The 14742-nt window shown below is 40.8% G+C and overlaps 1 protein-coding gene across 3 annotated transcripts in view; it reads left to right on the top strand.

Annotated features, from left to right (window-relative positions):
• The window catches only part of Ly86 (lymphocyte antigen 86), a 64625-nt gene that overhangs the window by 33574 nt on the left and 16309 nt on the right, over nucleotides 1–14742 (top strand). For all 3 annotated transcript variants that reach the window (XM_020172697.2, XM_074082956.1, XM_074082957.1), the window contains exon 3: nucleotides 196–324. In XM_020172697.2, the coding sequence (XP_020028286.2) occupies nucleotides 196–324 (129 nt within the window). The remainder of the gene's footprint in view (nucleotides 1–195; nucleotides 325–14742) is intronic.

Genomic DNA, 14742 nt, shown 5'->3' with positions numbered 1-14742 from the left:
TTAAGAATGAGCCACTTCCCTACCCAGGGTCATCATCAAAATCCCCTGAGACATGATTTAAAATGCTGTTTTACCAAGAAAAGAAAATTACTACCCATGCAGAGCAAACTAATGGGAATTTAGTTCATGCTGTTATGAACTTTGACGGCCTTGACTGCAGCAAAACAGTAATAAAGATGCTCTTCCTTTCTTTAGGACAAGACATCAAAGAGCTGTTTCTTGACATAGCTCTGGTTTCTGATGGTTCGTCTATTTTGAATTTCTCCTATCCCATCTGTGACGAGGACTTCCCCAAGTTTTCCTTCTGTGGAAGAAGGAAAGGAGGTAAGCTATCTGCCCTGGCTCTTCCCCTCACCTTTGGACAACCTTAATCTCACTCACCAGTACCTGTTACATAAAAATAATAAGAAAGTCCATCCCTGGGGCCTTCCTTGCAGGGCTGCTGTAAACATCAAAATGAAACGATGTATCGATGAGTTCAAGCAGAAAATTGTTACTGTAAGTAACAATAAAGAAAAACTGATAGCAAAAAGAGCCAACATTCCAAAAATCCAGGAGAATTCAACATGTTTACAGATTTCCTCTCAATGATCTCTTTAATATCAGAGTCTCTTCAATATAGCAATGGATGCTGAAAAAAAAAAAAACGAATGAAACTTAGCAAGTGTCACTGCCTCTTCCATTGGGGTTGATCACTGATAGGGCCATCAGGTAGCTAGACTCAAAGTAGATAAGCAGAAGCCCATTATATTAGCTCCCTTTTCTCAATTCACTAACCTGCTGCATTTTTGCCATACATAACTACAAAAGCACAGACCAGCCCCCCAAGCCTGCCCCACCTTCCATTTCCTCCTTATCCTTGCCTGCCAACCAAACTAAGGCCCTGAGATACCTCTTTGTTTAATTAAAGCTTGGGTCTGTTCTGCAACTTGCATTCCCCACAAGTTGTTCTCTTTCTGCTGCTTCCTCTTTCCCAGGGCCTCCTTCCTCTTCTCATTGGCCAAGGGGGAGCATAACTCAGTCTCACATTCCAGAAACATCTCCTTGTCTATTTCTATGCTCAGGGAAATTAGGATTTTAATCAGTAACAATCCTGGCAACTGACTGGATTATCCTTTCCAATCAAAAGATGTAGAAGACAGCAGAGTCACCTTGATATAGCAATGACACAGAAGAAGTTTGTCTGTAAGAACAGGAAACAGGGAACTTAAGGGCAGATTGACCAGAGGGAAACCAAGTGAACATCACTGTAATTTGTAGATGACAGATTCAATTCTGCTCTCCTCCTTGGCCTCCTCTCTGTCCCCTGACTGTGGGGCACATAGCCCTCTTGTAGCACTTGCCATATTATATAAACATTTATCCCAGTTGTCATCCACACTAGACTAGGAGCTTCCTGGGGCTGGAGCAGTATCACCTTTTTCTTTTTGGTCCCAGTACAGTTATCCCTCAGGGTCTATGGGGGACTGGTCCCAGGACCCCCTGCAGATAACAAAATCCATGGATGTGCAAGTCAATTACATAAAATAGGTAGCATTTGCATAGAATTCGTGCACTTCTTAAAGCATAACTTAAATCATCCTCCAAGTTATTTACTTTATCTATATAATGTAAATTCTGTTTAAATAGTTGCTATACCATATTTAGGGAGCAATGTCGAAAAAAAAAATCCATACATTTGTTTGGTATAGATGTAATGTTTGGGGTTTTTTTCAAATATTTTGCTACATAGTTGATGGAATCTGGGGCTGTAAAACCTGCAAATACAAAGGCCCACTCTGTTTTAAATATGCCTGGTACTTAGTGAGCACTTCATACAGACACTTAGAGGGAGCCTGCTAACATAACCAAGCATTGAACCAGCTGCTTACATCCAGTAAGTCATTTACTTCTTACTCAACTTTACATACAAGTCAGTCCCATCAGTACTACAAGTCAATAGAGGCTTTAGCATCCTATGCCAGGTTATAGAGCTGGTGAGGGACCCATGGCTAGGACCCAGCTGTCTCTCTCCCAGGCCCTGTCTTAGCTTGGAAAGAATGAATGAACAAAAGAATATACAATGAAACATATGAATGTATATTTTGGCCAGGAATATTTAAAATAATCGCTTAAGAACTGTTTCTGCCCAATAGTACAACTGTGTTTTGTTCTTAGCTAATGCACTGTAGAATGATATCAGTTTTCCTCTGTCAAGTTACTGGAGAGATTTTTGATGAATTGAGTACATGTATGCATTCCTTCAGCATCTCTGTTAACCTTTTCTACCTGCTCTCATCCAGGCCAACCCAAAGCCCTCAGCCAAGGTTAACCTTCCCTCCTCCCTTCCTTGTTCCCTCTCTCTCGATTCCTTCTTTCCCTCCTTTCCCCCTCTTTCCATTCACTCCTTTCTTCCTTCTCTCCCTCCTTCCTTCTGTCTACTTCTTTCTTTTTCCCTCTCTCTCTTGTCCTTCCTTTCCTTCCTTCCACAAGGATTAAGTACTGCCTCTGGGCCAAGTGCCCTGGGGAATCCAAGATGACTTAACAATGCTTCCTGCCATCAAGGACACAATGATTGGCTAGAGAAGATGACAATTTCACAAAGCAATGGTTCCAAGTTGCCATGTGTGGTGTGCACATTAAAGTGGAACAACGAAGGTCAAGTCAGTCTGAGAGATGGAGTTTTTTTCCCCAGTGAGTTCCACAGTTGGAACAGGACAGCCAGGAATTAAGTAAGGAATTACTTTCCTGTTGCCTTAAAGTTATTTATAGCCCAGTGCAGGAGATATATATATAATTTTTGCATGCAGCATAATACTGCAAGCATTTCCAGTTTTAAAGAATGTTTTGAAGGAATTCAAATCATATCACGCTGATAATGAAAGAACCACCCAGGAAAGGCTGTTTCATAGGCTGTCACCAATAGCCAGCATCTACAGTCCTATCTCAAGCCTTTTGCTTATCTTTCCATTTGTTCCCCCAAATAAGTGTTCTTCAGCTCAAATATAGCTATAGGAACTACTACCAGCTTAGCAAGAAAGAACACAGTCCGCTGTCCTATTCTTTAGATCAAGTCCCTTCCTCCCCTCACAGTGCTGCCACCTGGTGGTCTTAAACACAGCTCTCATAACATTTACCATCTTCCTAAAAGATCTCAAGTTTCCTTTTTTGCATAAAATCTAAGTTCTTCTTAAAATTAATTTATTTAATATATTTTTATTTTTAATTGACACTTAATACTTGTACATATTTATGGAGCACCATGTGGCTTTTCAATCCATGCATACAACTTGCAATGAGCAGATCAGGGTAACTGGCACGTCCATCAGCTCAGATACATATTCAGATGTATATCACTTCTTTGTGTTGGGAATATTCATGATCCTCTCTACGATGTATTTTGAAATATTTAACTAGTTGTTGTCAACCATATATGTCTTACTATGCTGTAGAGCATGAGTCATTCCTCCTCTCCTACTGCACCCCTGTACCCATTAACCAGCATCTCCCCCACTTCCTTCCCCCATTGCCCTTTCCTGGCTCTGTGAACCATTATTCTACTCTCTGTGTCACTGAGATCAACTTTTTAGCTTCCACATATGGTGTGAAAATGTGGCATTTGTCTTTCTGTGCATTATTTCTCCTAATATAATGTCCCATGTTCACCCATGTTGCAGAATTTCATTCCTTTTCATGTTTTAAGAATATTCCATTGTATATATGTCCGTATTTTCTTTATCTTCTCAACGGTGGATAGACTCCTCAGTTTATTCCAACATGTAAGTTCTTTAACAATCAAAGTGCATCATAAATCTGACTCTCCCACTTCTCCAGCCACCTCTTGCTCCATTCCCTATGTGCATCTTCAGCAACCTCAACAAACCATCACCACTTCTGACCACTGCCTGCATGTTAGCACAGTGTTGTCCTGACAGTCCCCTTAGCCTGAAATTCCTACTCCCCATTTGCCTTCCATCCAGATCTAATCCAAGAAGCCTTCCTCCAACCTCAGCCAAATGAATCACTTTGAATCACTGCCAGAGCCAGGGAAACACAGTGTCAGGAAGCAGGGTTAGAGATGCTGGTTAATGATACAGGGGTGCAGCTGCAGAGGAGGAGATACCTTCCAGTGTTTTATAACGGAGCAGGGTAACTATGGTTGACAACAAGGAATTGGTCCTTCTTCTGTTATAGACTTATCTCAACTGCAATTGTATTTGTGTGTGTGTGTGTGTGTGTGTGTGTGTGTGTGTGTACCATTAAACTTAGAACTCCTTGAAGACAGATGTGTTTCTTGCTCATCTCTGTCTCTGCAGACATGATAAACAATGCAGACCCAGAGAGAAAACACAATCAATCCTTGTTTTATTGAATTTGCATGTGGGCATATTACACACTGAATATAAGCAAACCAGTCCACATCAAAAGTGACCATCTAGTAAATAGTTAACAAAGACACAGACTCATCAAATCCTAGCAGTCGATTTTCTTAGTCCTCCAAGTTTAAGAAAACCTTACTATTTATTTCCCTGTGCATAGTTTTAGTAGAATTAATAAAACAGGAGGAATAGAAGTAATAAAACAGGAGGAATACTGCTCCCTCAGTTTGAAGTGCCCAATTCAGTGGATCAGCTCAGAAGACTGGTGTCTACCTTGTTGGAATGTCAGGCAGTCTGCAGCTATGTATTGGCTTTATTACTATGGAAATGATGGCTGCAAAGGCAGGCTGAGGGGCTGGCATTTGGAGAATTGTCAGAGAATTTCATTTCATGTAAAACAATCAGAAATGTGATATGCAGGTGATGCATAAACAAACAATTACATAAATTCTGTAAGCCGGAGAAACTGAAATCTTAACATCTGAGGCTTCTTGAGTTACAAAAAGTTCTTAACCCACCCACAAACCCACTATTCTTAGTGATTAACACTAAGATCAGAAAGGAAGAAAGGAACACCAGGAAGAGCTGAAGTCAACTCAGACTCAAGCACTGGCTGCTATTGGCACGTCAAGCATGAAACAGTCACTTAGGAGCTTGCAGATTCTTCTTAGCAGAGCCCTGAGAAAACTTGGTGTCCCCTGGAGGGTGTAATTTCTGCTGTCACTTGCAGTCAAGTTGTTTGGTATCATTTCCACAGCATTATCATGCATTCCTCTACAAAATGTATCCCATTGGCTGCTCTCCAAGACAAGTCAGGTTTAGTGAAACAGTAGGAATAAAATATTGCCTTCTTTTTTGCACCTGCCTCAGCTAGCTCTAAGACAAGAAGCACTTTGGATTCATAAACCAATTGACGCTCTCTTGGCATCAGAATGTATATGATTAGCAATTTAGGGGAAGCAAATTATATGCCCAGTTCTAGGACATTGATTAAGTAGAAGGGTGCTTAGCTAAACAAAGATATATGCAATATGCTGTGATTTCAAATTATGTTATAGGACATAACTGAATTATTTGAAAATATATTCATAAAGCTATTAGGTGATAAAGAAGCATGTTATAACAGAACACTCACTATTGGATCATGTTTCTATTCAAAGGTATGTAAGTGTATACACCAAAAAATAACTGTGTAAGAGTATACACTTGAGAGAATACTATTTATCTCTAAATGGTGGAACTGAAGATTTTTTTGGTCGATCTCTTTTGCTTATCCCATAAATAAGCAAGGTTTAGTCTTTTAAATGTTAGTTTATCGTTGTAGGAAAGAACAGAGAGGACAAATTATCTTCCCTTACATAATGAACCTAAGAGTTTTCAATCATCATTTTATGGGTTTTACTCTTGTCTTCATCCATTTTCTTTTGCTAGAATAAAATACCTGAGACCAGGTAATTTTTAAAGTATGAAGTTTTACTTTGCTTGTGTATCTGGAGGCTGGAAGCTCAAAGCACGGCACTGGCCTCTACTCAGCATCTGGTGAGAGCCTTCCTACTGCACCATAACATGGTGGAGGACATCACATGCTGAGACTGAGTAAGTGGGCTAGCTTGGGTCTCTCTTCCTCTTCTTACAAAACCACTAATTGCATCACAGGAGTTCCACCTTTGTGACCTCATCCTAATTACCTCCCAAAGACCCCACCTCCAAATACCATTAATGTATGACTTTGGAAATTGAGTTCCAATCCATGTAATTTGAGGACCACTTTGGAACAATAGCAATGTTGAAATAATATCTGAAATATTTTGAGTGTGCTAGTCAAGTTTCCACTGTTGTAACAAAATACCTAAGGTAAGCAACTTAAAAATAGGAAAAACTTATTTTGACTCACAGTTTTAGAAGTTCCACCCCATGGTGGCTTGGCTCAATTGGTTTAGGGTCTGTGGTGAGGCAGAACATCACAGCAGGGAATACATGGGAGAACAAAGCTGCTTACTTCATGACAGCCAAGAAGCAAAAACAGAGAGGAAGGAGCCAGTATCCCAATATCCTCTTCAAGGTCACTCCTCCAATAGCCTAACTTCCTCCCACTAGTCTCCATCTCATAAAGGTTCCACCATTTCCCAGTATCACCATCAGGTGGGAACAAACCTTAAACACATGAGCCCTGGGGGGACATTTAGACTCAGATCATAACACTGAGTAAAATAAAACAGATTATAATCAATAATACTATCACAATGTCAATATATTATTTGTTATTAATAATGAAACACGCTGTTAACATATTATTAAAATTATTTACACCTTTCAAATGTAACTACTAGAAACATAAATTTCTAAATTTCTGTTGGACAGTGCTGCATCATAATCTTCCTTTAACATTTTAGAAATCCCAACCACAGTCCAGGCCAAATAAATCAGATTCTCTGGGAGTCAGAACTAAGCAAGCTGAGCCCAATGTTCCACCAAGGCCAAAAGAGCACTCTTTTAGCTCCAGGCAGTCATTACACATAATGGCTAGCATAACCATAGCACTTGATGCACATCAGGCATCTTTGCAAGGGGTGTGTATTACTACTTTATTGCTTGCATCAACCTTAGGAATATAGAAGCTTGTTCTTAGCTTCTGTGATATTGTGGTTTATAATAGGAAATACATATTTGGTCTCTATCCTGGTTCCCAGAAGTTCCTAAAACTTTTGCAATTTTCCAATCAATTGAGGGACTGCAAAAATCTTTGTTCTAGTAGTAGATTAGTGATCTAGTTCCTGGTACGGCACCAAATTTCAAGCTACCCTTGAAATTTCTGGAGTGATAAAAGCATTTTTGTTCTAATCATGGACTTTGAGATGAGGACATTCACCAAAAATATGAAGCCATGATTAGAAGCTGGGAACCTTTTGCCTCACCCCATGGTCTTCTGGTAAGGAAAGAATGGCTATAAGTTAAGTTGGTAATGAACCATGCCCCTGTGATGGAGCCTTCTTATGTTTCTGAAGTGTAGGCTTAGGTTGCTGAACATATGGAGGTGCCTGGAAGGTGGTGTGCCCAGAAAGGGCATGGAAGCTCTGCACCCCTCTCTATAACATACCATACATACCTTTTCATGTGACTTCATCTGTGTCCTCTACAATATCTTTTTATAAGGAACAGATTAGTGTTAGTGATCTTCTGAGTTCTGTGAGTTATTCTAGCAAATTAACTAAACTGAGACACAGGTCGTGGGAACCTCTGATTTGTAGCCAAGTGAGAAAGAATTTGTGAGTAATCTGGGAACCTCCTAATCAGGATTGGTGCCTGAAATGATGGCGAGGACAGTCTTGTGGAATGGAGCCCTTATTGGTGATATGAAAGTCTGGGGCAGGGAGGGAATTGATGTCATCCAATAAGACTTTAACTATGTACATTGAAATAGAAATTTCCTATATTTTTACATGTGAAATACTCTTTTTCTTTTTATTTCTTCTACCATTTAAAAATACGAAAATCAAAACCATTCTCATCTAGCAGCTACTCAAAAACAGGCAAGGCATAGGATTTGTAGCTTGCCAACTACTTCTCTAGGCAGTTCTGAGAGCTGCTGTTACAAGGGAAGTCAGAATTCAAGGTTGGTAGCCAGTTTCCAAGAACATGTACCCCTGGTACTTACTATGGCGAATACTTGACCTAAAGTCCAGCAACACCTTCACTTTAACTACGCTTTGCCAGAGCCAACAAACTACATTTAAGACAATGGCCTTCACAGGAAGATTGGAGCATGGCAGCCAACAGGGAAAAACACGTTTTGGAAAACCCAGAGTGGAACCAATGGTCTCCTCTTCCTGCCAGACTAGATGACTGTGGGAATCTTCATTCCCTTCAAGGAAACCTGACATCCATCCTCAGAAGTACAGCCCACAAAATGGATCAAGGACCTTAATATCAGACCACAACTCTAAAGTTGATACAGGAAAGAGTAGGAAATACTTTGGAAGTAATAGGTATAGGCAAGAACTTTCTTAATGGAATCCCAGCAGCTCAGCAACTAAGAGATAGCATAGACAAATGGGACCTCATAAAACTAAAAAGCTTCTTCTCAACAAAAGGAATGGTCTCTAAACTGAAGAGACCACCCACAGAGTGGGAGAAAATATTTGCCAGCTACACAGCTGACAAGGGACTGATAACCAGAATATATAGGGAACTCAAAGAATTAAACTCTCCAAAAATTAACAAACCAATAAAGAAATGGGCAAGTGAACTAAACAGAACTTTCTCAAAAAAAGAAATTCAAATGACCAAAAAACACATGAAAAAATGCTCACCATCTCTAGCAAATTAAAACCACACTAAGATTCCAGCTCACCCCTGTTAGAATAGCCATCATTAGCAACACCACCAACAGGTGTTGGTGAGGATTCGGGGAAAAAGGAACCCTCTTACACTGTTGGTGGGAATGTAAACTAGTACAACCACTCTGGAAAAAAATTTGGAGGCTAAACATTGATCTACCATTTGATCTAGCAATACAATACCACTCTTGGGGATATACCCAAAAGACTGTAACACAGGTTACTCCAGAGGCACCTGCACACCCATGTTTATTGCGGCACTATTCACAATAGCCAAGTTATGGAAACAGCCAAGATGCCCCACCACTGATGAATGGATTAAGAAAATGTGGTATTTATACACAATGGAATTTTATGCAGCCATGAAGAATGAAATCTTATAATTCGTAAGTAAATGGATGGAACTGGAGAACATCATCTTGAGTGAGGTTAGCCAGGCCCAGAAGACCAAAAATCGTATGTTCTCCCTCATGTGCGGACTTTAGATCAAGGGCAAACACAACAAGGGGATTGGACTTTGAGCACATGATAAGGCGAGTGCACACAAGGGAGGTATGAGGATAGGTAGGTAACCTAAAAAAAAGAAAAAGAAAAAGATAGCATTTGATGTCTTCAATGCAAAGGAACTAATACAGAAACTTCAAAGCAACAGAGGCTAATAGGAGAAGGGGACTAGGAACTAGAGAAAAGGTTAGCTCAAGAAGAATCAATTTAGAAAGTAACACATATGTACATGGAAGCAATACTAGGAATCTCCCTATGTAGCTATCCTTACCTCATCTAGCAAAAACCCCTGGTCCTCCTTATTAATGTTTATACACTCTCTTCAACAAAATTAGAGATAAGGGCTAAACAGTTTCTGCTTGGAAGCAGGGAGTGGGGGAGAAGGGAGGGGGCGGGGGAAGGGAGGAGTAATGACCCAATCATTGTATGCACATATGAATAAAGGAAATAAAAAAAAAAAAAGACGTGCAGCCCATCCTCACAGCTCCAAGACATTCAACATAGACATGTTCTCTAAAGTCTAGGTTTGTGTCTAAAATATGTTGTACAGGGCCATGCAGGAATGAGAATCTCAACTGGAAATGAGCATAGAGAAGTGAATAAGGGGCCAGATTAAGATCATGAAGTAAACAGAATGAACATGTGGTTTTCACTCTTGAGTTCTGGCCAGGGTACATCAACTTAGGCAAGGTGCCATTAGGTCTACACCAACAAGTAATTGACTTCAAAAAATAATTTATTGACTATTTAATGGACTGGCCCATGGGTGTCAGTTGTACCCAACTGCTATAGTTTAGCTTAAGCATCCCCCCAAAGGCCCAAATGTTAAAGACTTTGTCTTGGAGTGGTGCTATTGAGAGGAGTGGAAACTTTTAAGAGGTAGGGCAATATGGGAAGACATTAGTTCATTGGAGGTGTGACTTGGAAGGGGATTGTGGTACCCACTGGTCCCTTCTTCTCTCCTTTGCTGTCTTGCCCATGGGTTGAGTGGTTTTGCTCTGCCCCAAGTTCCTCTTATGTTATCCTGGTCAGAATCCAAGGGAGGTGCAGAACACAGTGATACCCACAAGAACTGCTGATTTGTGGTGCATCCATTCCTGTAAAAGCCAGTTTTCAGCAGAAGTTAGTAACAAAATCTATGACAAAACACAAACAACAGAAACGGACATGCCTCACTTCCTGTGTGATGAAAGCTACAGGACAAAATTAGGTTTGGATTGTAAAGACATTAATTTTAAAAGATTGTAACTAAAAGAAACATCACGGTGACACTTCTTGCAAGCACAGAATTCTTTAGTCTAGGAAATGGTTGCTCTCTGATTTATCTTTTGCGTAAATCTGAACTTCCTGACTTTAAGTGCTTATCCAAAGTGGAGCATACATCATAATTACATGGATTTCAATATATAACAAGGTGGATCCCCTGAGAACTATATTTAAATTCTGGCATGATATTGCCCATAAGGCAGATATTATCCCTGACAGCAAGTAAGGGATTGGATATAATGCTTCCTGATTTTACATATGCAAATCAGCCAGAGGTATAACCTCAGTGGTTACTCGTGCTGGTTCTCACTGCTATCGAGGGTGTTACCTTCTGGTCCTGGTCCTTGCTGAACATTTGCATTCCATGTTCCTCAGAGCATCACTAACGCAGAGCCTTCTCAAGCTTGCTGTCTGCATCTACACAAAATCCAGTCCTAACGGTCCTATCTAGATAAGCATTCTGTTTGCATCCACTGATTTTAGAGCCCTCACTACTTCTGCTCCGATGTGCTCTTTTCCATGGCCCTTGAAAGGGGGAAATCAGGGATGAGCAATGGAAATGCAATCTGTGTATTATTAAATGTAGAAAAATTCCCATAAATGCTCTCTGCAAAATGCCTTACCCTCAGCAAGTGGAAGGCAAGGTAAAACCCACCTTCCAGACAGGAACTATCTTGAAGAGCAGTAATCTATGCTGACAACCTGACAACCTCTATAAAACATGTCAGAGACATGGCACCACCACAAGCCTCATTATTCAGTTGTTTGTTTGCTACAGGCATTGACAAATGCAAGCTCAGGGAATTCAGTCATTGATTTCTGCCATAACAGAAGGGATTAAGCCACCATATCTGAAGCCTCTTTTACAAAATATGTCACCTCTGTTCTTCCTGTCTGCTCACCTTTTGTTTCTGGGGGGCATTTTAGACCACCTGCTTCTGCAAGTTCTATTGCTGCAGGCTTTCTGCTCTGGTGGTCTCTGTACTTCATTCCCAATCCCTCCTAATCCCAGCTTCAGGTTCTGTCCTTCATCAACCATTGCAAATGGCTCAGATGACAAAGTGTCTTTGTTCTCTTTCCTACGGATGAACCTGTGGGCCCAAGGAAAGAGCAATCACTCTCTGCCACCTGGGAAATTGCACAAATTCTCCTGCCATCATCATTTCACTGTCATTTTGTAGCTGCAGGCAGCATGTTACCTAAAGCAATATTAATCTGGGAGAATTCCCTGCTCCCTGCCTCATCACACTGCAGTGCTGCTGTTGGGTTATCAGGGGCTTAGCCCAGCCCAGCAGCTCTCAAAATTGAGCATGCATCACCATCACTTGGAGGACATGAGGAACAGCAACTTACTGGGCCCACCTCAGAGCTTGTGGCTCAGTACATCTGGAGAGGAGACTGAGAATTTGCATGTCTTACGAGTCTCCAGGTGAGGCTGATGGTGCTGGTCCAGGGACCAAACTTCAAGAACCACTAACCTCATGAATAGGTATAGGGTTTGAAGCCAGACCTACAGAGAGCTGGACCTTTACTGTTGCTTACCACCTAGGTGACTCCAGGCAAGTTACTTAGCCACTCTGAGCCTCAGCTTCCTCATCTATACAATAAGAAAAAATATGAAGCCCTCACAGAGTTGTCACAGAATAAAATGGAGTATTGTACGTGAAGCCTTAGAATGGTGTTTGGCAGAGGAAGCATTCACTAAGCGACCAGTGGGCAGCTGTGTTGTGTAGCAACTTCTCAAGAAAGGGCTGAACCCTTCAAATGGTCATCAGTCTCAGAGTGGAAGTCTGCATTTTGATGAGGCACCAGGAGAGGTGATGGAGCCTTCAAGGCTTGGAAATTTAAGGCCTTTTTCCTCAGGGATAGCACAAAGATGCCTTTGGTCCAAGCCTATATATTTCCTGGTGGTCAAAACGTGGTCTCCCTGGTCCTGTTGCACCTCTGGGAAGAAAGCCCAATTTGCATTTCTCATAACATGGGTGATAGAAAGCTCCATCTCCTTGCCATCAGCCCTTTCTTATCTTCATTGTCTCCGGACTTCAAGCAGCTGTGAATTTCTTACCTAGCAGTCACCTCTTCTGTAAATTCATGAAGAATCAACAAAACCAATGGCTTACTTACTGAATTAGCAAAAAACTCTTACTCTTGAACTGCAGAGTACAGGCCTGGACATAACCACCCTAGGAGGGTACTGGCAATGACTAAGGAAAATAACTCTTTCCTGCTAAACAAAATGAAACACAGCAACCATTAAGGAATCCTATAGCGCTGGGTGCTTCTCCTCCATCTGCAAGTTCAAGCCCATTCTTAAATAAGTCAACAGCATGTTGAAACTGTCCTTTGACTTTAGTCAATTTGTTCTGTTAGTTGAGCCCAGTATAGTAAAACTGGTGATGGCCTAAGAGCACAAGCAATTTTAATTTTCTAAGATAATGCAAACTTCTCTACAAGTCCTTAGCCTATTATGAAATTCCATAAATCCAACTCAGAGACTTAGATGCAGCAATCATTTAAGAAGCTTAATTAAGGACAACTCGCAGCTCCCCCATAGCACCCTAGTCTGATCCCCAAGCCACCTGTATTTTCATTTTATCCAAATAAACACCCCCAAGAGCTCTGCTGTGCGTGGGCCTGGAGATCCCCATCTGAGAAATGCAGCCCTCTGCCATGCTTACTTAGCCTTCCCGACACCTTTGCTCTTTCCTAGAGCTTCCCACATTCTGCAGATCAAGCCAGTTTCTCTGCTCTTTCTTCCCATCACCACTTCTTCATTTCCATGGCTGTGGATCCAATCAGCCCACCAACTGACAAGCTGTATTTTGAGTGTTATGTTAAGCCTCAGTTCACAGTAATCCAAGATAAGTTGGTAGGAGGAAAAAAAAAATATTTTTTTTCTCTTTTCTTTGCTTTCAGAAGCTAGGTATCTCTCCAAGGGAACTTGGGCAGAAAAGACAAACAGGCCTGGCAGGGAGAAGGAAATTGAAAATAAGCCATTTCTTCTCCTGGGGCTCTTGTTCTCATCCAGGATTTAATCATTGGCACTGTCGAGTCCAAGGGCCAAGAGATACCTGTGGCTGTTGAGCACTTGATCAGGGCCAGTCCAGAGTGAGAACTCTACATACAGAATACACACCAGATTTTGAAGACCTTGCAAAACAATATATGAAAAAATGTAAACATATCACTGATACTTTGTTATATTGGTCCTATACTGAAATGATATTTTTACTAACTGAGTTAAACTCCTTTATTAAATTAGTTTCACTCATTTCCTTTTCCTTTTTCAATGTGGCTACTAGAAAATTTGAAATTACATATAGGACTCACAGGGTATTTCTGTTAGTGTTGAACCAGATCTATACTGTCCAATATGATAACTGCATATCACTGGTTAAATAATTTCCACTCAAGTTAAATTAAAAGTCAACTCATCTGTCATACTAGCCATGATACAAGTTCTTATAGCCACTACCATATAATTTAGGCGACAGATACAGAACACTTGCATCTTCACAGAATATTCTGTTACCTAGTAGCTTTACACTGCTCTAAATTATTTTTAAGTCTGTCTTGAATTCTTTGATATGACTTTATGTTAGAAATTTCATCCACTGGCCCAGCCCAAATCCAACTACTTTCTCTTCTGCTCAAATCCTAGATTAAGTTTATATCAAGGTTCTGAGAGACTCTGTGGAAAGCACAAATCCAAATAATCTGCCATTCATGGCCTCTTCTCAGACTGGCCTTCTTGGCCCTTCTCTCTTAATCCAAGACCACTGTATCAGTTTCCCATTGCTGCTGTAATAATTACTACAATCTTTGCAATTTACAACACCAATTTACTCTCATCCAGTCTGGATGTCAGAAATGTAAAATCAGTATGTCAGCAAGGCTGTGTTCCTTCTGTGGGCCTCAGGGGAAACCCCTCACCTTGTTTGGTTTCTAGACACTGCTTGCATTCCTTGGCTCATAGCCACATCTCTCCACTCTCTGCTTCCATCTCCCTGTGACCTGTCCTTGTGATTTCTTCTTCCCTCAGGACCCTCGTAATTATACTAGCTCCATACAGGTAATCCTGGATAATCTCCCCCATCTCAGAATTCTTAGTTTAATTATATCTACCAAGTAAGGTCACAAATTTACAGTTCCTGGGAATGGTCCTTGGTGAACCATTGCTAGCCTGTTCAGAAAACCAGCACATTTTATCTGGAAACCTTAAACTCTACATGTTTTCTTTTTTATTAAAATGCCTGCATAAAAGTCAAACAACTCTA

This window comes from Castor canadensis, chromosome 8 (assembly GCF_047511655.1).
Source record: "Castor canadensis chromosome 8, mCasCan1.hap1v2, whole genome shotgun sequence".
Classification (NCBI taxonomy): domain Eukaryota; kingdom Metazoa; phylum Chordata; class Mammalia; order Rodentia; family Castoridae; genus Castor; species Castor canadensis.
Note: the sequence above shows the minus strand (reverse complement) of the source record. Positions and strands in the feature narration are given on the sequence as shown.